General features: G+C 49.5%; 1 protein-coding gene across 3 annotated transcripts in view; it reads left to right on the top strand.

Annotated features, from left to right (window-relative positions):
- Window positions 1-3,774: 3,774 nt before the first annotated feature.
- The window catches only part of RAB34 (RAB34, member RAS oncogene family), a 31,487-nt gene continuing 10,621 nt past the window's right edge, over window positions 3,775-24,640 (top strand). Inside the window, exons 1-3 of one of the 3 annotated variants that reach the window (XM_029611853.1) lie at window positions 3,775-4,024; window positions 11,353-11,424; window positions 22,891-22,982. In XM_029611853.1, the coding sequence (XP_029467713.1) occupies window positions 11,371-11,424; window positions 22,891-22,982 (146 nt within the window). In that variant the 5' untranslated portion in view covers window positions 3,775-4,024; window positions 11,353-11,370. Of the gene's footprint in view, window positions 4,025-4,203; window positions 4,228-11,352; window positions 11,425-22,890; window positions 22,983-24,640 lie in introns of those variants that run through there. The other 2 variants (XM_029611855.1, XM_029611854.1) reach the window with 2 other exon arrangements.

Here is a 24,640-nt window from a genome sequence, read left to right as displayed (position 1 = left end):
CTCCTGGCGTGAAGGGCTGGAACAGGAACTCCAGGGACGAAGCAACTCCTTGCCAAGGCCCGGAACACAAATTGAAGAGCCCTTTTATAGGGCAAGCAGGCTGACGTCACCGGGAAGGGCCGCGGAGCTTTTCCCACCGTGGGCCCTTGAAATCGTGAGCAGAGGCTTGCGTGCGCACCTAGGACATCGGGTGAAGCTGTGGCATCAGGAGCGGTGGGGTCAGCGGCGTTTCCAGCTGCATAGGCAAAGGTGGCATCCTGGCGTGAGGCGCACCTGCAGCAGTAGGGGAGAGCGGCGCTCCAGCCATGCAAGAGGCAAGGCAGCCGCTCCCTGCTGCAAAAGCGGCAGAAAGGCCCAGGCAGCGATGACTTCTCCAGGCCGCCCCAGGAGGTGAGCGGAGCTGCTCGCGGGCCTGTCCTGCGAGCGAGCAACAGCAAATGTAGAGGATTCATATGGCCAAAAGAATAGCTAGGGAAGTTCTGAAAGACCTGCCAGACTCTCTTTGAAATTTTAAAATAAAGAGGGGGAGGCCAAGACACACATGATCCCACATTAAGGACCAGTTCTTTCTACATGGAAGTGCAAATGAAAGGAGCAGTCAGTGCGGCACATGCAGCTCCTCCATTGCTGTTGCTCCCGACACTCAGAATGTCACATCTGGTGCTCAGCGCACGTTCTGCTGCCTCATAAAGCCTAGGGGTAAGACAGGGGCTGGAAGGACTCAAAGGAGGAAGCTCAGAAGGGGGGAGATATGTGTGTCGAACAAAGAAGGCTCTGCTATCCATACTCTGCATGGTGCTTCTTAATCTCCATACTCCAAGGCTCATGCTGTAGCTAGGAAGGGGAGGCATTTTGTGACTATACCTGTTCTATGAAAGGAGCTTCTACATGTTTAAGAACCATTGCTTCTGTCTCTTGTTGCTGTGAGGTGCTGAGAGCAGAGCCCAGGTGCTGGTCTGGATCTGAGAATCAGGCAGGGGTGACTTTTCCGTGGCACACCTCAACAGGGCTGAAGGCACACTAGTGGGGAAACCCCAATCTACACCTGCCAGGTACTTGTGACTTGGATTGGCCACTGTTGGAAACAGGCTTGACGGACCCTTGGTCTGACCCAGTATGGCATGTTCTTATGTTCTAAATCTTAGCTTCCAGATCGTAAACCCTTTCTTGGGCTTTGCTAGATGCCTCCTCGTGTTTCCCACACCTTCCCAACTGTCTGCCCTGTTCATATTTTGGTATCATCCACAAACAGGCAAATCTTCTGCAATATGACCTTTATTTCTACAATAGAAAATGAAATAAGGGATGGGAGACCTGAGGAAGATGAGATGAGGAAGCAGCGCCCTTGCTCCACCTGAGACTGATGGATCTGTACCGGGCGGGCTCCATCTCCTTCCCCATCCATTCTGTCCTTTAAAAGTGTGAAGGAATGGAAGTGGCAGTAGAGGAGGCTCAATAATTCTCTCCTACAAGGTGACATGGAAGGAGTCACTCTCCTGACCTCCTCTCCTAGATTCAGGCAAGAAAAACTGTCTTGCTTAAGGAGTAAAAATGACACGAGGCAAGTGGCACCTTATAGACTACCCAATGTATTGAGATGTGAGCTCTCGAGGACAGAGTCCCCTTCGTCAGATGCATCTTGTAGCAAAAATGACATGAGGGGAGTGGCACCTTATAGACTACCCAATGTATTGATGCGTGAGCTCTCGAGGACAGAGTCCCCTTCATCAGATGCATCTTGTAGTAAAATGACATGGGGGGAGTGGCACCTTATAGACTACCCAATGTATTGATGCGTGAGCTCTTGAGGACAGAGTCCCCTTCATCAGATGCATCTTGTAGTAAAATGACATGAGGGGAGTGGCACCTTATAGACTAACCAATGTATTGAGATGTGAGCTCTCGAGGACAGGTCCCCCTTGTCAGATGCTAGATGCCATCCGGCTCTTGTCATTGTTGCTATAGCAGATAACCCAGAAGAATGCTGGACTGCATAGAGAGAGGAATATCGAGTAAGAAAAGGGAAGTGATTATCCCCTTGTACAGGTCCTTGGTGAGGCCTCACCTGGAGTACTGTGTTCAGTGCTGGAGACCGCATCTCCAAAGAGACAGACAAGATGGAGGCGGTCCAGAGAAGGGCGACCAAAAAGGTGGAAGGTCTTCATTAAATGACTTATGAGGAGAGATTGAAGAATCTAATATGTACACCCTGGAGGAAAGGCGGAGCAGAGGTGATATGATACAGACTTTCAGATACTAGAAAGGTTTTAATGATCCAAAGACAACGACAAACCTTTTCCGTCAGAAAAAAATCAACAGAACCAGGGGTCACGATTTGAAGCTCCAGGGAGGAAGATTCAGAACCAATGTCAGGAACTATTTCTTCACGGAGAGGGTGGTGGATGCCTGGAATGCCCTTCCGGAGGATGTGGTGAAGACCAGATCTGTGAAGGACTTCAAAGGGGCGTGGGATAAACACTGTGGATCCATAAAGTCTAGAGGACATGAATGAAGAATGGGTGGCTCGCAGGAATGACGGCTACAACCTGGAGATAATACTCTTATTCAATAAACATACACACAGTTAATGCGACTCCAACATTGCTCTAAGCTTCAACGGCAAGAGGAAATGTGGAAAAAAGGATTTGCATTCACAAAAAAGCGGGGAGTAGCTTGCTTGTTACGGTGGTTACTACCCCAAACCAAATAAGCCTGATACTTCACTTTCAATGCATATCCAGCATAGCTCTCTGCTTCAACGGCAGGGGAGAAAGACTGATACATCATGCATATCCAACATAGCTCTCTGCTTTAATGGCAGGGGAGAAAGTCTCATACTTCACTTTCAATGCATATCCAGCATAACTCTCTAGTTCAACAGCAGGGGGAATGAAGAAAAGTGGATCTATATACAGACAACAACCAACAAGGACTGAATTATTTAGTCTGGGTAAAGAAATGAGCATGGGTATAGCTTGCTTATTGCGGTGGTTACTAACCCTAACTAAGCTAGATATTTCACTTAGAGGCAGTTCCAACACTGCTCTCTACATTAATGGTGGGGGTGGAAGGGAAATAGAACCAAAAGGTTACTAAGAGCCAAGAGGAGCAGATAAGTATGAGAAAAAAAAAAGTGTGAAGCTTGCTGGGCAGACTGGATGGGCCGTTTGGTCTTCTTCTGCCGTCATTTCTGTTTCAATGTTTCTATGTTATCCCTCTGAAGATTTTCACCACATTGGATAAGGAGTGATATCCTACAAGTGTTCAGACTTCTGTGGCTGGACAGGAATAACTGAGCAGACTGGTTAGACCAACTAGTCTTTATTTATTTAATATCTTTTATAAATCGCTTTCCAAATTAAAAATCACTCAAAGTAGGAAGAATTCCATTATTTACTGTGTTAATACAGAAGGCTTTTACTACTCTGTTCTCTGTCATTCACTGCAAGCAGTAGTGAGAAGCCGTGCTGGGATGGCATCTGTCTCTCTGCTTCCTTCCCTCTCTCTGGGTCTCCCTCCTGCTCTCATCCTCGCATCTGTCTCTCTGCCTCCTTCCCTCTCTCTGGGTCTCCCGCCTGCTCTCATCCTCCCGCTCCTTCTGTATCTGCCTCCTTCCCTCTCCCTGGGTCTCCCGCCTGCTCTCATCCTCCCGCTCCTTCTGTATCTGCCTCCTTCCCTCTCCCTGGGTCTCGGCATTGCTCTCGCCCTCTCACTCCCTCTGTGTCTATCGCCTTCCCTCTCCCTGAGTCTCCCTCCTGCTCTCCGCCTCCCCCCTCCATCCTCCTCCCTCCCTCTGGGTCTCCCTTCTGCTCTCTCCCTCCCCCCTCCCTCTTTGTTTCCCTCCTTCTGGATCTTCCTCCATCCCCCTCTCTCCGTGCTTGCTTCCCTCTCTTCTCCTGGCTGTGCATCCCTTATTCTCCCTGTTGTCTCCTTCCTCGCGTCTCCCTGCCTTCGGAGGCCGAGGGGGGCAGCTCGAGGCTGCCGATCCGGACTGGGGGGGCTCGATCCTGGCCAGCAGTGCAAGGTAAGCGCGGAATTGGCACCTCGTGGCTTCGGGGGGGGGGGGCTGCGATCCGGATTCGTAGGAGCTTTAACAGCCGCGTGGGGGGCTCAGGTCTGGGTTACAGCCCGGATCGGGACTGAGAGATCCCGCGCCCTCCTCAGTGTTCGCGGCAAAGTCTAAGAGCGATCGGATGTAACGCCGTGAAATAGGAAAGAAGGAAAAAGGTAAAAAAAAAAAAAAAAAAAAGTTTAGCAGACAGGGAGGGGCAGGGACAAAATGTGCTGTGTGAATTCCTGCGGTTCCTCTGGAGAGATGGAAAAGTTTGAGGCCCTCGGCTGCTTCTGGTTCTCTTCCTTACTCCTAGGTTATTTCTTTTTGCTCTCCTAACATATTTCAATTGCTCACACCTTTTAGAATGTAATATGGCCCTTGTTTTCAGAAATCTTTTTTCCCTAAGGCTACAGTTAATCTGTCTGTGCTGTATTCATGCTTTACATGTATCAGTGTGACGCCAGGGGGCTCTGATGAAGATCTGCTTTTCACCTGTCTGTGCTGTATTCATGCTTTACATGTATCAGTGTGATGCCACGGGGCTCTGATGAAGATCTGCTCATCTGTCTGTGCTGTATTCATGCTTTACATGTATCAGTGTGACGCCAGGGGGCTCTGATGAAGATTTGCTATTCATCTGTCTCTGCTGTATTCATACTTTACATATATCAGTGAGATGCCTGCATGGGGTTCTGATGAAGATCTGCTTTGCAGCTATCTATGCTGTATTCAAACTTTAAATGTATCAGTGAGATGCCTGCACAGGGCTCTGATGAAGGTCTGCTCTTCAGTTGTCTGTGCTGTATTCATGCTTTAAGTGTATCAGAACAATGCTTGCATGGAGCTTTGATGAAGATCTGCTCTTCAGCTGTCTGTACTATATTCATACTTTACGTATATCAGTGTGCCGCCTGCATGGGGCTCTGATGAAGATCTGCTCTTCAGCTTTTTGTGCTGTATTCATACTTTAAGTATATCAATGTGATGCCTGCATGGTGTTGTGTTGAAGATCTGCTCTTCAGTTGTCTGTGCAGTATTCAAACTTTACGTATATCAGTGTGCCACCTGCCCGGAGCTCTGATGAAGATCTGCTCTTCAGCTGTCTGTGCTGTATTCATACTTTACGTATATCAGTGTGATGCTTATATGAAAAGTGTCACAGCAGCACCAATCTTTATTTAGATGCATGATGGGAGAGACTAACAGGAGGAATTTTCCAAAACTTTAAGCCCAGAAAGACTGTTGGATGCACCGGGGATAGAAAAATTTTTGGATGGGACAGACAGAAAGGCTCTTTTGTCTTGTTATGCTCCTAGAGTGTGCTTCTGGGTCAGGCATTCTCAGCCCAGCATGTTGCCTGGGGCCTTTACTTGGCAGAATACTGCAGAGGTCTGGCACTGCCTTCTGCAGCCAAGTGTATGTCCTCTTCCCTGGTGACCCCATCCAGGTACGCCCTAGCTCTGACCCTGCTTGTAAGATCTGACACAGAAAAGCTGAAAGCTTGGACTTGGTAGTCTTCAGCTCCCATCACCATATGTGAAGATTTAGATCAGAAGAGAAAGGGAGCATTGAAGATAATGTTGCATTTCCAGCTAAGTTCTTCTAAAACCTTTTTGCTGATACTGCTCAGAAGGCATGGCTGTTTGCTTTCTATCATTTGCACGTGCTGAAGAATAAAACCTAGCTGGGAGTGATTTCCCGCACAGGCCCTTTCATGCCAGAGAGAGGCTCTGAAGCCTTTGCGGTTGGCTGTGGCTCCAGTCAGCCCTGGCCTTGTTGAGGTTCCCAGTTGCGCTGCTAAGGCAGGAGCATGGCGAAGCCTCTGGGGCAGTAGCCCAGTAAGCGCTGCGGTGTTGGCGTGGGAGTCTGTTCTCTGGGACTGATTGAGGGTTGCCTTGGTGAACATTAGATTTGTTCTAGTCTTGCCATGTTGCTATAGGCTCTCCTGAAACAGGATGCAAGGATGACCAAGCAAATCACCTAGGATTTTGTTATTAAAACAGCAAACAATATTACTGTAGACTGCCTTACCTCAGGACAGTGTAATCGCAAACCTTCAGCAGAGAAGACAGGAGCTCCTACTCTTGGAGATTTGGGCTGCCTGATCCCAGTTAGGCTCACATTCTTAACCTCCCAGCAGGGTTTCACCCATAGAGCTCTCTCCCTCTCTGGGATTTAAGGTAGACCAAGTTAAATGCCTGAACCTGCACAGTTTTAAAGGGGAAGAATAGGGTCATTCCATCACATACCACCCCCAGCTTGGACCCGTTGGTCCGAGCTTTTTCGCTCCCCCTAGATCCTATCCAGGAAAGTGCCTCACATCCCCATTCCCCTTCCTTTGGCCTCCCATCAGCTAGGCTTGGGGTTCTAGGGTCATGCTCATACCCACCTATTAGGGTTGCCCAGTTTGCTCCCCCAGTCCTTTAATTGAGTCCCTTGCTGGCTCCGGGTTCCAATTCTGCCTCAGCTGGACTCTTTAGACTGGCTGTGGTACCTCACATGGTGGTTCCTTTGGTACCAGTTGTGGGTACTCTCCAGGGTCTGGTGCCTCCTCTCCGGCATTCCTCTTAGCGCCCTCTGGTCTGTCTATAGTGCCTCGCCTCAGCTTCTCGGCAGCCCTTCTTACTGGGGCCTCCATGGCATCTCTCTCTGGGCTCTCTGCAGCGCCTCTCTCTGGGCTGTCCACGGCAGCACCTCTATCTTGTTTTCTTGCGGCACTTTCTTCTAGCCTCTTGGCAGCGCCTTTCTCGTGCTCCTTCAAGCTGCCTCTCTTGGGTCTCACTGTAGCACCTGAATCTGGCCCCCATGACAGCGCCTCTGTCCGGACTCTCTACAGCACCTGCATCCTCTGCATTGCCTCCCATAGGTCAATCAGTGCTGCATCCAGCAGCCCATTCAGTATTGCCCCTTTCTGAGTAGTCTGTGTTGCCTTCTCCAGGCTAGGCTATGAAGCTCCACCATGAGCTTTCTGGTTTCTCCAACTCAGTCACTGCAGGATCATTCCTCCAGCACTCCTCCTGCCCTGTGGTACTCTCCTCAGCAGGCTTTCACCACTCAAGGTCTCTTTTGGCTTCAGCCCCATTGCTGCTTTCGGCTCTCTCTGGAGATAAGTCCCCCTGAATGGTCGAGCTGCAGACAGGTGATTCAGTCAGCTATGGTGCAGCCTCTGCTTCCCTCTTTATGTCTGTCAGGCAGGCAGTAACCTGTGTCCAGTGTGCTTCCCAGACCATCGGGTTCCTCATGGCACTCTCTTGTCCATTGCCTGCTTCTCTGTGGGTTCTTGCCAGTCAGGATCCGGTCTGATGTCAGCTCCCTTGCTACTTCCAGCTTCCTCTGAAGCAATGTCCCTTTTCAGGTTAGAGCAGACAGCTGACTTGGGTAGTTGTGGTACTCTCGCTGTTTCCAGCTGCACTGAGCCCAGCTCTGGTTTTACTTTAGCCAGACTGGTAGTTATACATGCCCTGTCTGCTTCATGGTTCTTTTTATTCTTACTGCAGGAAAGCTGGTGCTTTATGCAGCTCTCATAAAACTGCCCTTCTAGGAGGCTTTGTGTCAGTGCATGCATATTTTATTTTATTTATTTTTTTATTTTATTTATTGTTTTTGTTATACCGAGTTTCATGATAGGCATCACATCAACCCGGTTTACAAATAACAAGGAGTGTAAAGCATAACGTAACGTAAAAAACAATATTTTCAATAGTCCCATCATGCTACCACTCAGCTAAATTTTGGTGCTTCGTGCAAAGCCTGCTTACTGCTGGAGGCTACACCCTGTGCACCTACTAGCAGTTTCACTTTTTGCCCGGGCCATGCCCTGTTCAAACCACAATGCACAACTGCTTTTCTTTCTCTCTTTAGCTTTTTTTCTCTTCAAAAGTAAAAAAAAAAAAAAATCCTGCCTCACCAGCACTAACTTCACTGAGTATTAAAGTTCTATCTCCAGCCAGAACTTGTCTCTTTTGTCTGCTGAAAAGCCTAAACCTGCTTCCTTCCATGCCCCACAGACTACTCTCTGCGCTAAAGGCAGTTACACTCTTTTTTTTTCTGTGCTCCTCTTTGAGCCAGCAGGCTTTATTTATTTATTATTTTTTATATACCGACATTCGATCTGAGATATCACATCGGTTTACATTCAGGTACTGTACTTCAGTGCTCTAGTGCACACTACAGCACTGCTTGTCTCCAAACTTTTCTTTGGTAGGCCCCAGAACAAATTTTAATTCACAGTCCTCCTCTGGAGCCTGTTTTTGTTTTTTTTTCTGTGCCAAACTTAGAACAAATCCTACCTCTGACACCATATGTGAGGATGATTGAGCAAATCACCTAGGGTTGGAGCAAAAAACTACACTTTTGAAATGCAATTTCAAGTTTTATTATTATAACAGCAAACAATATTACAGTAGACTGCCTTACCTCAGGTCAGTGTATTGACAAACCATCAGCAGAGAGGGACAGGAGCTCCTACAGCTGGAGACGCTGGGGCCTCCTGATCCCAGCTGGGCTCACATTCTTAAAGTCCCAGCAGGATCTTTCCAACAGAGCTCTTCCTGTCCAGCAGGGTCCTGCTCATAGAGCTCTCTCCCACTATGGGAGTTAAGGTGGACCCGGCTAAATGCCTTGTCCTGCACAGGTTTAAAGGGGGGGAAATTGGGTCATTCCATCACACAAGCAATGCGCTTTTATTTCTGCTATTTTTAATTTGTTGATGGGAAAGTCAGATTCAGGCCAAGTCTAGCTCTGAACTGGTGGAAGAGGAGGGAGCAGCAAGGATTTCAGTGCATTAATACAAGAGGTCACTTTCATCACACAGGCTACATAACTTGTTAATAATTATTACAGAATGAGACACAACCAGGCTGTCCCTCTGTGGAAGTTTCTGGAAATTGTCCTGGAATATTTCACGCTTTCCCTTTGAGCTTCCCTCACCCAGCCCAGTTTGTTCACATTTCTTGCTGATGAGATGCTGCTTTAGTGCCCCTCACTTCCATATTACTGGGAGTGGTCTTGGAGCTGGACTTCCCATGGGCCTTCATCAGCACTTGTGCTGCCAGCCCCAGGCCAGTGTCACCTGACAGTCCTTTGCTTTCCATGGTCAGTTGTAGAACTGAGGACCCCCACCCACCCCCCTTCCTATAGGGCTGCCACTTCACTCCAGTCCTGGTTTTGTCTGTTGCATATATAATTTTTCCATTCATTTCCCTAGAAAAGTCAATCTGTACTTGCACCGGGACAGAACCAGGGCTGGATCAGAATGTGAGGTGATCCCTGGCCCCCACTTCATCCCTCGTGCACTCAGTCCTCATTTCATAATCATCATCCAAAGTAGGCAAACGCAGCCAAGTAAGGCAGACATTATCCAGAGCTTTACAGGCTGGGATAGGAGAGGGGCTTACTGAGGCTGAGCTCCCCCCCCCAACACACACACACATGATGCCAGACACAGCCACCACAATTTTCTCACTGGATTATTTATTTCTTGATTAATCGCATATCATACAATAAAAACCTCAGGGGTCGTCTTTGTCTGCCACCCTTGTTAATGTATACATGTTGCTGCTCTGTAAATTATTATCCGGATTAGGAATTTCCTATTATATATATATGCTGATGATGTTGAATGTCTAATACCGATAAATGACTCCACTGAAAAAAACATTAAAAATAGTTGAAATTTACAGGTCTGCTATTCAACAACTGTTGAATCATATGAAACTTTGTCTGAATACCAATAAAACTGAACTTTTATATATTAACAGAAAAGTCTCACTGACTACACCCATTAATTTTACATTTGCTCTACTCAAATTGGTTTATCCAATCATGCTCAAGATCTTGGAGTTATAATTAATAGTGAATGGAATATGAAAAAGCATATTAATCTTAAACTTAAAGATGGCTATCATAAACCCCATACACTAAAACATTTAAAGCCCTTATTAAACATTGATGATTTTCGTTCTGTATTACAGACACTGATTTTTTTCTAATCTTGATTACAGAATGCTACAGAATGCAATGGCAAGAATTCTTATAGGAGGGAATAAATATGAACATATCACTCCAACTCTTATAGCGTTGCATTGGTTACCAATAAAATATAGAATAGATTTTAAAGTTTTATGTTTTCTTCACAAATCTTTATATAAAGAGAAAGTAGAATGGTTAAACTCCATTATTCATTTGCACACTCCACAATGTGATCTAAGATCGGCAAACAAGGGATTACTAACAATTCCATCAGTTCATTTGGCACATCTAATTGAAGCCTGAAAACCTGGCTTTTTAAACTGGCCTATGAAGAAAAGGCTTAAAGGCTGATTCTACCCTCTTTTACAGGCCTGTAACTGGAATACTACTGAGGCAGTCTATTCTATTTATTTTATGCTCCTTGTATGATTATTTTAACTTTAAATATTTCATAAGATTGATTCTAAAATTGTATCTTTATTTCATTTTTATTTATTTTGATGTATTATCTTATATTTATTATGCCAGTGTTTTTTGTAATTTCTTTCTGGTTCTGTTTTTATTTTATTTATTGTAAACCGCTGTGATTTTTATCTGAACAATGGTATATAAATACTTTGAATGCATAAATAAATAAATAATAACAACAATGGTGGAAAAAAATGAAGGGAAATATAACAATCTAAATAAAAATGGGAAAACATTGAATAGAAACCTGAGAAAAGCAGAAGTTAATGACTGGGTGCCAGCGAAGCCAGAGACAGAAAGAGAATGGATGACATCATTATAATTAAGTGGAGACTCACAGATGAAATGATGCCCTCCTGATCAGGTGGGAGTTTCCTGTGCACTCCAGGGTCATGGTATCTGCTGACCTTAGGGTGGCGAAACAGGGAGAGCAGGCAGTAGGCAGAGCCGGTGCCCATGAAGAGAGGTCTAACCAGGATAAAAAGGCCATGGTAACAGTTCTGTACGAATCATGAGCGAGACCTCACCTAGACTCAGGTTCAGTTATGGAAAGATACAGACAGAGTAGGGGCAGCAAAAGCCCTGTGAGATGAAACTTGAGGAGAGGATACAATAGAGGCATTCGGAGACCTGAAAGGTAGAACTAATGCACAGAACGCATTATGTGGAAAGGAAGTGGTCACGGTATGAGGCTAGTGGGGATATAACATCAGGAGATATTTCTTCCCAGAAAAGCTGGAGAGAAGGGAAGGCCGGAGATCAGTGCTTCGTGGTACTGTGCCGGGAAGGGAATTGGACAGACGAGAGGGGTTCTGTGTCTCTGTCTCATGCAAGTACTTACCCTCCTTGTCTCTTTGCAGGCTCCCTAGCTGTGGAAGATGAGCGTGCTCCCCCCAGTCCGCAGGGACAGGATTGTGACACAGCTGCCTCAGGTGACTGGAATGCTCTGAGACCCCTTTTCCACATAGTGGCTCCATTTCTGCAACCTGCACCATCTCTTGGCAGCCCTCCCCCCTCTGTGCCATGACCCTGCGCACAGGTCAGTGAGGGAAGCAGACTGGAGCCCCTCCAAAACCAGGTTTTTGGGGAGAGGGCAGAGAGAATGAGGAAAAGGCAGAAAAGATGGCTATGAATAAGCGCTGGAAATTTCTCTCTGTTCAGTAGTTGTTTTTATTTAGAGAGATGTGGGTGTCCTAAGATAAAGCTGTTTCTGGCACAGGTGATGTCCTTGCTTCTTGCTCTAATTACTAGCTGGTAGTTTCCGCTCTGCTCTTTCTCCCCACCTTGTTCTCTGTCTCCGTCTGTTGCCCTGGCTGCACTTCCTGCAGCTTCAGACTCCTTCCCCTGCAGTAATGAAAAAGCAGCAGCTCGCTGTGTGGTCTCAGCTTCCTGCCTGCAGCCTGGGCTTGTTCAGATCTCAGCGAACAGCACAAGGCCTCAGCATGGCCTGCTTTTAAAGCACTTTGGATAATATTCACGTTCCTGAACCGCACACTGAGCTCCCAGAACCTCTTAATTGTTTTGTCTGTGTGACTTGGCTAGATTGTGAGCTCCATGGAGCAGGGACTGTCTGAACAGTGCCGTGTACACCTTGTAGCGCTACATAAATGAATTATAATAATAATAAAAACATTCTAGTTTTGCGACACTCACTCCATTGACTGCACATAAATATGAGTACACAGGTTACTGCATCAACACAGATATACACAAGGGACACAATGCCAATATGGAAATACACGCAAGATACCACGCCAACATAGGACAACATGCCAACCCAGACATACACAAGCTTGGTGTAGGTCTTGAGAGTGGATGCCCCATCACCTTATTTTTCAATGCTTCAGCATAGGCCATGGGATTGGCTTTCTCTTCATTTTGCCCCCGTGTGGCTCTGTATAAGGAGTGTGATTGGCTGTCTCCTCATTTTGCCCCCGTGTAGCTCTGTATAAGGAGTGTGATTGGCTGTCTCCTCATTTTGCCCCTGTGTGGCTCTGTATAAGGAGTGTGATTGGCTGTCTCCTCATTTTGCCCCTGTGTAGCTCTGTATAAGGAGTGTGATTGGCTGTCTCCTCATTTTGCCCCTGTGTGGCTCTGTATAAGGAGTGTGATTGGCTGTCTCCTCATTTTGCCCCCGTGTGGCTCTGTATAAGGCGTGGGATTGGCTGTCTCCTCATTTTGCCCCCGTGTGGCTCTGTATAAGGAGTGTGATTGGCTGTCTCCTCATTTTGCCCCCGTGTGGCTCTGTATAAGGAGTGTGATTGGCTGTCTCCTCATTTTGCCCCCGTGTGGCTCTGTATAAGGCGTGTGATTGGCTGTCTCCTCATTTTGCCCCCGTGTGGCTCTGTATAAGGAGTGTGATTGGCTGTCTCCTCATTTTGCCCCCGTGTGGCTCTGTATAAGGAGTGTGATTGGCTGTCTCCTCATTTTGCCCCTGGGTGGCTCTGTATAAGGAGTGTGATTGGCTGTCTCCTCATTTTGCCCCCGTGTGGCTCTGTATAAGGAGTGTGATTGGCTGTCTCCTCATTTTGCCCCTGGGTGGCTCTGTATAAGGCGTGTGATTGGCTGTCTCCTCATTTTGCCCCCGTGTGGCTCTGTATAAGGAGTGTGATTGGCTGTCTCCTCATTTTGCCCCCTTGTGGCTCTGTATAAGGTGTGAGATTGGCTGTCTCCTCATTTTGCCCCTGTGTAGCTCTGTATAAGGCGTGGGATTGCCTGTCTCCTCATTTTGCCCCCGTGTGGCTCTGTATAAGGAGTGTGATTGGCTGTCTCCTCATTTTGCCCCCGTGTGGCTCTGTATAAGGAGTGTGATTGGCTGTCTCCTCATTTTGCCCCCGTGTAGCTCTGTATAAGGCGTGGGATTGGCTGTCTCCTCATTTTGCCCCCGTGTGGCTCTGTATAAGGCGTGGGATTGGCTGTCTCCTCATTTTGCCCCCGTGTAGCTCTGTATAAGGCGTGGGATTGGCTGTCTCCTCATTTTGCCCCCGTGTAGCTCTGTATAAGGCGTGGGATTGGCTGTCTCCTCATTTTGCCCCCGTGTGGCTCTGTATAAGGCGTGGGATTGGCTGTCTCCTCATTTTGCCCCTGGGTGGCTCTGTATAAGGAGTGTGATTGGCTGTCTCCTCATTTTGCCCCCGTGTGGCTCTGTATAAGGAGTGTGATTGGCTGTCTCCTCATTTTGCCCCCGTGTGGCTCTGTATAAGGAGTGTGATTGGCTGTCTCCTCATTTTGCCACTGCGTGGCTCTGTATAAGGAGTGTGATTGGCTGTCTCCTCATTTTGCCCCTGGGTGGCTCTGTATAAGGAGTGTGATTGGCTGTCTCCTCATTTTGCCCCTGGGTGGCTCTGTATAAGGCGTGTGATTGGCTGTCTCCTCATTTTGCCCCCGTGTGGCTCTGTATAAGGCGTGGGATTGGCTGTCTCCTCATTTTGCCCCTGGGTGGCTCTGTATAAGGCGTGGGATTGGCTGTCTCCTCATTTTGCCCCCGTGTAGCTCTGTATAAGGCGTGTGATTGGCTGTCTCCTCATTTTGCCCCCGTGTGGCTCTGTATAAGGAGTGTGATTGGCTGTCTCCTCATTTTGCCCCCTTGTGGCTCTGTATAAGGAGTGTGATTGGCTGTCTCCTCATTTTGCCCCCGTGTGGCTCTGTATAAGGAGTGTGATTGGCTGTCTCCTCATTTTGCCCCTGGGTGGCTCTGTATAAGGCGTGTGATTGGCTGTCTCCTCATTTTGCCCCCGTGTGGCTCTGTATAAGGAGTGTGATTGGCTGTCTCCTCATTTTGCCCCCGTGTGGCTCTGTATAAGGAGTGTGATTGGCTGTCTCCTCACTTTGCCCCCGTGTGGCTCTGTATAAGGAGTGTGATTGGCTGTCTCCTCATTTTGCCCCTGGGTGGCTCTGTATAAGGAGTGTGATTGGCTGTCTCCTCATTTTGCCCCCGTGTGGCTCTGTATAAGGAGTGTGATTGGCTGTCTCCTCACTTTGCCCCCGTGTGGCTCTGTATAAGGAGTGTGATTGGCTGTCTCCTCATTTTGCCCCCGTGTGGCTCTGTATAAGGAGTGTGATTGGCTGTCTCCTCATTTTGCCCCCGTGTGGCTCTGTATAAGGAGTGTGATTGGCTGTCTCCTCATTTTGCCCCCGTGTGGCTCTGTATAAGGAGTGTGATTGGCTGTCTCCTCATTTTGCCCCCGTGTGGCTCTGTATAAGGAGTGTGATTGGCTGTCTCATCACTTTGCCCCCGTGTGGCTCTGTATAAGGCGTGTGATTGGCTGTCTCCTCATTTTGCCCCCGTGTAGCTCTGTATAAGGCGTGTGATTGGCTGTCTCCTCATTTTGCCCCCGTGTGGCTCTGTATAAGGCGTGGGATTGGCTGTCTCCTCATTTTGCCCCCGGGTGGCTCTGTATAAGGAGTGTGATTGGCTGTCTCCTCATTTTGCCCCTGTGTAGCTCTGTATAAGGAGTGTGATTGGCTGTCTCCTCATTTTGCCCCTGTGTGGCTCTGTATAAGGAGTGTGATTGGCTGTCTCCTCATTTTGCCCCCGTGTGGCTCTGTATAAGGCGTGGGATTGGCTGTCTCCTCATTTTGCCCCCGGGTGGCTCTGTATAAGGAGTGTGATTGGCTGTCTCCTCATTTTGCCCCCGTGTGGCTCTGTATAAGGAGTGTGATTGGCTGTCTCCTCATTTTGCCCCCGTGTGGCTCTGTATAAGGCGTGTGATTGGCTGTCTCCTCATTTTGCCCCCGTGTGGCTCTGTATAAGGAGTGTGATTGGCTGTCTCCTCATTTTGCCCCCGTGTGGCTCTGTATAAGGAGTGTGATTGGCTGTCTCCTCATTTTGCCCCTGGGTGGCTCTGTATAAGGAGTGTGATTGGCTGTCTCCTCATTTTGCCCCCGTGTGGCTCTGTATAAGGAGTGTGATTGGCTGTCTCCTCATTTTGCCCCTGGGTGGCTCTGTATAAGGCGTGTGATTGGCTGTCTCCTCATTTTGCCCCCGTGTGGCTCTGTATAAGGAGTGTGATTGGCTGTCTCCTCATTTTGCCCCCTTGTGGCTCTGTATAAGGTGTGAGATTGGCTGTCTCCTCATTTTGCCCCTGTGTAGCTCTGTATAAGGCGTGGGATTGCCTGTCTCCTCATTTTGCCCCCGTGTGGCTCTGTATAAGGAGTGTGATTGGCTGTCTCCTCATTTTGCCCCCGTGTGGCTCTGTATAAGGAGTGTGATTGGCTGTCTCCTCATTTTGCCCCCGTGTAGCTCTGTATAAGGCGTGGGATTGGCTGTCTCCTCATTTTGCCCCCGTGTGGCTCTGTATAAGGCGTGGGATTGGCTGTCTCCTCATTTTGCCCCCGTGTAGCTCTGTATAAGGCGTGGGATTGGCTGTCTCCTCATTTTGCCCCCGTGTGGCTCTGTATAAGGCGTGGGATTGGCTGTCTCCTCATTTTGCCCCCGTGTAGCTCTGTATAAGGCGTGGGATTGGCTGTCTCCTCATTTTGCCCCTGGGTGGCTCTGTATAAGGAGTGTGATTGGCTGTCTCCTCATTTTGCCCCCGTGTGGCTCTGTATAAGGAGTGTGATTGGCTGTCTCCTCATTTTGCCCCCGTGTGGCTCTGTATAAGGAGTGTGATTGGCTGTCTCCTCATTTTGCCACTGCGTGGCTCTGTATAAGGAGTGTGATTGGCTGTCTCCTCATTTTGCCCCTGGGTGGCTCTGTATAAGGCGTGTGATTGGCTGTCTCCTCATTTTGCCCCTGGGTGGCTCTGTATAAGGCGTGTGATTGGCTGTCTCCTCATTTTGCCCCCGTGTGGCTCTGTATAAGGCGTGGGATTGGCTGTCTCCTCATTTTGCCCCTGGGTGGCTCTGTATAAGGCGTGGGATTGGCTGTCTCCTCATTTTGCCCCCGTGTAGCTCTGTATAAGGCGTGGGATTGGCTGTCTCCTCATTTTGCCCCCGTGTGGCTCTGTATAAGGAGTGTGATTGGCTGTCTCCTCATTTTGCCCCCTTGTGGCTCTGTATAAGGAGTGTGATTGGCTGTCTCCTCATTTTGCCCCCGTGTGGCTCTGTATAAGGAGTGTGATTGGCTGTCTCCTCATTTTGCCCCTGGGTGGCTCTGTATAAGGCGTGTGATTGGCTGTCTCCTCATTTTGCCCCCGTGTGGCTCTGTATAAGGAGTGTGATTGGCTGTCTCCTCATTTTGCCCCCGTGTGGCTCTGTATAAGGAGTGTGATTGGCTGTCTCCTCACTTTGCCCCCGTGTGGCTCTGTATAAGGAGTGTGATTGGCTGTCTCCTCATTTTGCCCCTGGGTGGCTCTGTATAAGGAGTGTGATTGGCTGTCTCCTCATTTTGCCCCCGTGTGGCTCTGTATAAGGAGTGTGATTGGCTGTCTCCTCACTTTGCCCCCGTGTGGCTCTGTATAAGGAGTGTGATTGGCTGTCTCCTCATTTTGCCCCCGTGTGGCTCTGTATAAGGAGTGTGATTGGCTGTCTCCTCATTTTGCCCCCGTGTGGCTCTGTATAAGGAGTGTGATTGGCTGTCTCCTCATTTTGCCCCCGTGTGGCTCTGTATAAGGAGTGTGATTGGCTGTCTCCTCATTTTGCCCCCGTGTGGCTCTGTATAAGGAGTGTGATTGGCTGTCTCATCACTTTGCCCCCGTGTGGCTCTGTATAAGGCGTGTGATTGGCTGTCTCCTCATTTTGCCCCCGTGTAGCTCTGTATAAGGCGTGTGATTGGCTGTCTCCTCATTTTGCCCCCGTGTGGCTCTGTATAAGGCGTGGGATTGGCTGTCTCCTCATTTTGCCCCCGGGTGGCTCTGTATAAGGAGTGTGATTGGCTGTCTCCTCATTTTGCCCCCGTGTAGCTCTGTATAAGGAGTGTGATTGGCTGTCTCCTCATTTTGCCCCTGTGTAGCTCTGTATAAGGAGTGTGATTGGCTGTCTCCTCATTTTGCCCCCGTGTGGCTCTGTATAAGGCGTGTGATTGGCTGTCTCCTCATTTTGCCCCCGTGTGGCTCTGTATAAGGCGTGTGATTGGCTGTCTCCTCATTTTGCCCCCGTGTAGCTCTGTATAAGGCGTGTGATTGGCTGTCTCCTCATTTTGCCCCTGGGTGGCTCTGTATAAGGAGTGTGATTGGCTGTCTCCTCATTTTGCCCCTGGGTGGCTCTGTATAAGGAGTGTGATTGGCTGTCTCCTCATTTTGCCCCTGTGTAGCTCTGTATAAGGAGTGTGATTGGCTGTCTCCTCATTTTGCCCCTGGGTGGCTCTGTATAAGGAGTGTGATTGGCTGTCTCCTCATTTTGCCCCCGTGTGGCTCTGTATAAGGCGTGGGATTGGCTGTCTCCTCATTTTGCCCCTGGGTGGCTCTGTTTAAGGAGTGTGATTGGCTGTCTCCTCATTTTGCCCCCTTGTGGCTCTGTATAAGGCGTGGGATTGGCTGTCTCCTCATTTTGCCCCCGTGTGGCTCTGTATAAGGAGTGTGATTGGCTGTCTCCTCATTTTGCCCCCGTGTGGCTCTGTATAAGGCGTGGGATTGGCTGTCTCCTCATTTTGCCCCTGGGTGGCTCTGTATAAGGCGTGTGATTGGCTGTCTCCTCATTTTGCCCCCGTGTGGCTCTGTATAAGGAGTGTGATTGGCTGTCTCCTCATTTTGCCCCCGTGTGGCTCTGTATAAGGAGTGTGATTGGCTGTCTCCTCATTTTGCCCCCGTGTGGCTCTGTATAAGGAGTGTGATTGGCTGTCTCCTCACTTTGCCCCCGTGTGGCTCTGTATAAGGAGTGTGATTGGCTGTCTCCTCATTTTGCCCCTGGGTGGCTCTGTATAAGGAGTGTGATTGGCTGTCTCCTCATTTTGCCCCCGTGTGGCTCTGTATAAGGCGTGTGATTGGCTGTCTCCTCATTTTGCCCCCGTGTAGCTCTGTATAAGGCGTGTGATTGGCTGTCTCCTCATTTTGCCCCCGTGTGGCTCTGTATAAGGCGTGGGATTGGCTGTCTCCTCATTTTGCCCCTGGGTGGCTCTGTATAAGGAGTGTGATTGGCTGTCTCCTCATTTTGCCCCTGTGTAGCTCTGTATAAGGAGTGTGATTGGCTGTCTCCTCATTTTGCCCCTGGGTGGCTCTGTATAAGGAGTGTGATTGGCTGTCTCCTCATTTTGCCCCCGTGTGGCTCTGTATAAGGCGTGTGATTGGCTGTCTCCTCATTTTGCCCCCGTGTAGCTCTGTATAAGGCGTGTGATTGGCTGTCTCCTCATTTTGCCCCCGTGTGGCTCTGTATAAGGCGTGGGATTGGCTGTCTCCTCATTTTGCCCCTGGGTGGCTCTGTATAAGGAGTGTGATTGGCTGTCTCCTCATTTTGCCCCCGTGTGGCTCTGTATAAGGAGTGTGATTGGCTGTCTCCTCATTTTGCCCCTGGGTGGCTCTGTATAAGGAGTGTGATTGGCTGTCTCCTCATTTTGCCCCTGTGTAGCTCTGTATAAGGAGTGTGATTGGCTGTCTCCTCATTTTGCCCCTGGGTGGCTCTGTATAAGGAGTGTGATTGGCTGTCTCCTCATTTTGCCCCCGTGTGGCTCTGTATAAGGCGTGGGATTGGCTGTCTCCTCATTTTGCCCCTGGGTGGCTCTGTATAAGGAGTGTGATTGGCTGTCTCCTCATTTTGCCCCCTTGTGGCTCTGTATAAGGCGTGGGATTGGCTGTCTCCTCATTTTGCCCCTGGGTGGCTCTGTATAAGGAGTGTGATTGGCTGTCTCCTCATTTTGCCCCCGTGTAGCTCTGTATAAGGAGTGTGATTGGCTGTCTCCTCATTTTGCCCCCGTGTAGCTCTGTATAAGGCGTGGGATTGGCTGTCTCCTCATTTTGCCCCCGTGTAGCTCTGTATAAGGAGTGTGATTGGCTGTCTCCTCATTTTGCCCCTGTGTGGCTCTGTATAAGGCGTGGGATTGGCTGTCTCCTCATTTTGCCCCCGTGTGGCTCTGTATAAGGAGTGTGATTGGCTGTCTCCTCATTTTGCCCCCGTGTGGCTCTGTATAAGGCGTGAGATTGGCTGTCTCCTCATTTTGCCCCTGGGTGGCTCTGTATAAGGAGTGTGATTGGCTGTCTCCTCATTTTGCCCCCGTGTGGCTCTGTATAAGGCGTGAGATTGGCTGTCTCCTCATTTTGCCCCCGTGTGGCTCTGTATAAGGCGTGAGATTGGCTGTCTCCTCATTTTGCCCCTGTGTGGCTCTGTATAAGGAGTGAGATTGGCTGTCTCCTCATTTTGCCCCCGTGTAGCTCTGTATAAGGCGTGAGATTGGCTGTCTCCTCATTTTGCCCCCGTGTGGCTCTGTATAAGGAGTGAGATTGGCTGTCTCCTCATTTTGCCCCCGTGTAGCTCTGTATAAGGCGTGGGATTGGCTGTCTCCTCATTTTGCCCCCGTGTAGCTCTGTATAAGGAGTGTGATTGGCTGTCTCCTCATTTTGCCCCTGTGTGGCTCTGTATAAGGCGTGAGATTGGCTGTCTCCTCATTTTGCCCCCTTGTGGCTCTGTATAAGGAGTGTGATTGGCTGTCTCCTCATTTTGCCTCCTTGTGGCTCTGTATAAGGAGTGTGATTGGCTGTCTCCTCATTTTGCCCCCGTGTGGCTCTGTATAAGGCGTGGGATTGGCTGTCTCCTCATTTTGCCCCGTGTGGCTCTGTATAAGGAGTGTGATTGGCTGTCTCCTCATTTTGCCCCCTTGTGGCTCTGTATAAGGCGTGAGATTGGCTGTCTCCTCATTTTGCCCCCGTGTGGCTCTGTATAAGGAGTGTGATTGGCTGTCTCCTCATTTTGCCCCCTTGTGGCTCTGTATAAGGAGTGTGATTGGCTGTCTCCTCATTTTGCCCCTGTGTGGCTCTGTATAAGGTGTGGGATTGGCTGTCTCCTCATTTTGCCCCCTTGTGGCTCTGTATAAGGAGTGTGATTGGCTGTCTCCTCATTTTGCCCCCTTGTGGCTCTGTATAAGGAGTGTGATTGGCTGTCTCCTCATTTTGCCCCCGTGTGGCTCTGTATAAGGCATGGGATTGGCTGTCTCCTCATTTTGCCCCCTTGTGGCTCTGTATAAGGCGTGGGATTGGCTGTCTCCTCATTTTGCCCCCGTGTAGCTCTGTATAAGGCGTGGGATTGGCTGTCTCCTCATTTTGCCCCCGTGTAGCTCTGTATAAGGCGTGAGATTGGCTGTCTCCTCATTTTGCCCCCGTGTAGCTCTGTATAAGGCGTGGGATTGGCTGTCTCCTCATTTTGCCCCCGTGTGGCTCTGTATAAGGCGTGGGATTGGCTGTCTCCTCATTTTGCCCCGTGTGGCTCTGTATAAGGAGTGTGATTGGCTGTCTTCTCATTTTGCCCCCGTGTGGCTCTGTATAAGGAGTGTGATTGGCTGTCTCCTCATTTTGCCCCCGTGTGGCTCTGTATAAGGCGTGGGATTGGCTGTCTCCTCATTTTGCCCCCGTGTGGCTCTGTATAAGGCTTGGGATTGGCTGTCTCCTCATTTTGCCCCTGGGTGGCTCTGTATAAGGCGTGGGATTGGCTGTCTCCTCATTTTGCCCCCGTGTGGCTCTGTATAAGGAGTGTGATTGGCTGTCTCCTCATTTTGCCCCCGTGTAGCTCTGTATAAGGCGTGTGATTGGCTGTCTCCTCATTTTGCCCCCTTGTGGCTCTGTATAAGGAGTGTGATTGGCTGTCTCCTCATTTTGCCCCCTTGTGGCTCTGTATAAGGAGTGTGATTGGCTGTCTCCTCATTTTGCCCCCTTGTGGCTCTGTATAAGGAGTGTGATTGGCTGTCTCCTCATTTTGCCCCCGTGTAGCTCTGTATAAGGAGTGTGATTGGCTGTCTCCTCATTTTGCCCCCGTGTAGCTCTGTATAAGGAGTGGGATTGGCTGTCTCCTCATTTTGTCCCCGTGTAGCTCTGTATAAGGCGTGGGATTGGCTGTCTCCTCATTTTGCCCCCGTGTAGCTCTGTATAAGGAGTGGGATTGGCTGTCTCCTCATTTTGCCCCCGTGTAGCTCTGTATAAGGAGTGGGATTGGCTGTCTCCTCATTTTGCCCCTGGGTGGCTCTGTATAAGGCGTGGGATTGGCTGTCTCCTCATTTTGCCCCTGGGTGGCTCTGTATAAGGCGTGGGATTGGTGTCTCCTCATTTTGCCCCCGTGTAGCTCTGTATAAGGCGTGGGATTGGCTGTCTCCTCATTTTGCCCCCTTGTGGCTCTGTATAAGGCGTGGGATTGGCTGTCTCCTCATTTTGCCCCCGTGTGGCTCTGTATAAGGAGTGTGATTGGCTGTCTCCTCATTTTGCCCCCTTGTGGCTCTGTATAAGGAGTGTGATTGGCTGTCTCCTCATTTTGCCCCCGTGTAGCTCTGTATAAGGCGTGGGATTGGCTGTCTCCTCATTTTGCCCCCTTGTGGCTCTGTATAAGGCGTGGGATTGGCTGTCTCCTCATTTTGCCCCCTTGTGGCTCTGTATAAGGAGTGTGATTGGCTGTCTCCTCATTTTGCCCCCTTGTGGCTCTGTATAAGGAGTGTGATTGGCTGTCTCCTCATTTTGCCCCCTTGTGGCTCTGTATAAGGAGTGTGATTGGCTGTCTCCTCATTTTGCCCCCTTGTGCCTCTGTATAAGGCGTGGGATTGGCTGTCTCCTCATTTTGCCCCCGTGTAGCTCTGTATAAGGCGTGTGATTGGCTGTCTCCTCATTTTGCCCCCGTGTGGCTCTGTATAAGGAGTGTGATTGGCTGTCTCCTCATTTTGCCCCCTTGTGGCTCTGTATAAGGCGTGTGATTGGCTGTCTCCTCATTTTGCCCCTGGGTGGCTCTGTATAAGGAGTGTGATTGGCTGTCTCCTCATTTTGCCCCCGTGTGGCTCTGTATAAGGAGTGTGATTGGCTGTCTCCTCATTTTGCCCCCGTGTGGCTCTGTATAAGGAGTGTGATTGGCTGTCTCCTCATTTTGCCCCTGGGTGGCTCTGTATAAGGAGTGTGATTGGCTGTCTCCTCATTTTGCCCCCGTGTGGCTCTGTATAAGGCGTGAGATTGGCTGTCTCCTCATTTTGCCCCTGTGTGGCTCTGTATAAGGCGTGGGATTGGCTGTCTCCTCATTTTGCCCCCTTGTGGCTCTGTATAAGGAGTGTGATTGGCTGTCTCCTCATTTTGCCCCCTTGTGGCTCTGTATAAGGAGTGTGATTGGCTGTCTCCTCATTTTGCCCCCGTGTAGCTCTGTATAAGGCGTGGGATTGGCTGTCTCCTCATTTTGCCCCCGTGTAGCTCTGTATAAGGAGTATGATTGGCTGTCTCCTCATTTTGCCCCCTTGTGGCTCTGTATAAGGCGTGGGATTGGCTGTCTCCTCATTTTGCCCCCTTGTGGCTCTGTATAAGGCGTGAGATTGGCTGACCCTTCATCATGCTGCTTTCTTCTCCTTTCAGTGTTTTAAGAAAGAGGCATCTCTACACTCCAGGACCTCCTTCCACCCTAAGGTAATCAATGCATGCCAGGAGCAGCGAACTGGAACAGTGGGGTGAGTAACACAGTCCGCTTCAAGCTGTATTGCAGGAGTGCATTCCAGGGGCCTGAGCGTGAAATAACGGAAGCAGTTCCGGAGGAAGAGACTCATAGCTGGGATCAGACAGTTTCTCTGAAAGCCAACTGTATGGAAGTAGTGAAAGCAAAACTACAGCAATCACAGCTAAATCTCCCTTTCTTACAATGACAGTGACTTTCCCCCTGTTTCCAGCTCCCTGCACTGCTGTATATTTTTCTGCACAATTTCTGTGCCTTTAAGGATTCTGGGAGTTGCAGCAGCTCAGCTGAACTCATGGCACAGGAATGTGCAGAGGGAGGGGCTGCAAGTCCTGCTGTGGCTTTCTGGCTCCTGAACTGCTCTCCTAAGGAAAGTGTAGCCTTACCCTCAGGAATAAGAAAAGCTCACATAGCCCAGGATCGGACCAGAACTTCTCACATGGCTAAAACCAAAGCTAAACAACAAACACAAGCCAAAGGTGGTATAACGGCCTTCTAGTCCAGGCTGTTATACCACCTCTGTTAGATACTGCAACTCTGTGTATATTGCACTTCCAGCCTTTGTTCCTAGAGCACTGAAGCTAATGCAAAATGCTGCCACCCGACTGATCTGTGGGAGCAGCACTGGAGAGCACGTTGCGCTTACATCGGCTGCCTGTGAAATACGAAACAGCATTACGAGTACACAAACGCATTTCTTTCACATCTTTCCTCCAAGCATTGCGTTCCCGTTGTGCATGTGGCGCGCCTGGCCGAGACCACCCAGAGGGCTTTTTCTGTTGCCACTCCCATATTCTGGAACTCATTACCTATGCATCTCCGTCTCATGACTTGCACTGAAACCTTCAAGTCATGGCTTAAGACCTTTCTCCCTCAGCACGCCTCTTCATGATGTGTCAGAATTGTCTTTCATTTGAAGCTATTCTCAGCACTGGCTATCTGTTTGGTCTAAATTTGTTTTTGACTATGTATGTTAATTTGTACATAGCCTAAAGCCTGGCACCAGACAAGTAATAAATAAATAAATAAATACCAGTCAGAAGCAGAGCAGGACAGGACCAGAATGTCATTTAAAATAGAATCCACCCTCAGGCTGTGAGTGACTGAGGGCTCATCTCCCTGACACCGCTGTCCCACCCTCAGGCTGTGTGTGACTGAGGGCTCATCTCCCTGACACCGCTGTCCCACCCTCAGGCTGTGTGTGACTGAGGGCTCATCTCCCTGACACCGCTGTCCCACCCTTTGGCTGTGTGTGATTGAGGGCTCATCTCCCTGACATCGCCGTCCCACCCTCAGGCTGTGTGTGACTGAGGGCTCATCTCCCTGACACCGCCGTCCCACCCTCAGGCTGTGTGTGACTGAGGGCTCATCTCCCTGACCATGCCATCCCACCCTCAGGCTGTGTGTGACTGAGGGCTCATCTCCCTGACACCGCTGTCCCACAGGCTGTGTGTGACTGAGGGCTCATCTCCCTGACACCGCTGTCCCACCCTCAGGCTGTGTGTGACTGAGGGCTCATCTCCCTGACACCGCTGTCCCACCCTTTGGCTGTGTGTGATTGAGGGCTCATCTCCCTGACACCGCTGTCCCACAGGCTGTGTGTGACTGAGGGCTCATCTCCCTGACACCGCTGTCCCACCCTCAGGCTGTGTGTGA

The sequence above is a fragment of the Rhinatrema bivittatum genome, chromosome 8, assembly GCF_901001135.1.
Source record: "Rhinatrema bivittatum chromosome 8, aRhiBiv1.1, whole genome shotgun sequence".
Taxonomy (NCBI): Eukaryota; Metazoa; Chordata; class Amphibia; order Gymnophiona; family Rhinatrematidae; genus Rhinatrema; species Rhinatrema bivittatum.
The sequence above is the reverse complement of the archived record's forward strand: the minus strand, read 5'-3'. Positions and strand labels throughout refer to the sequence as shown.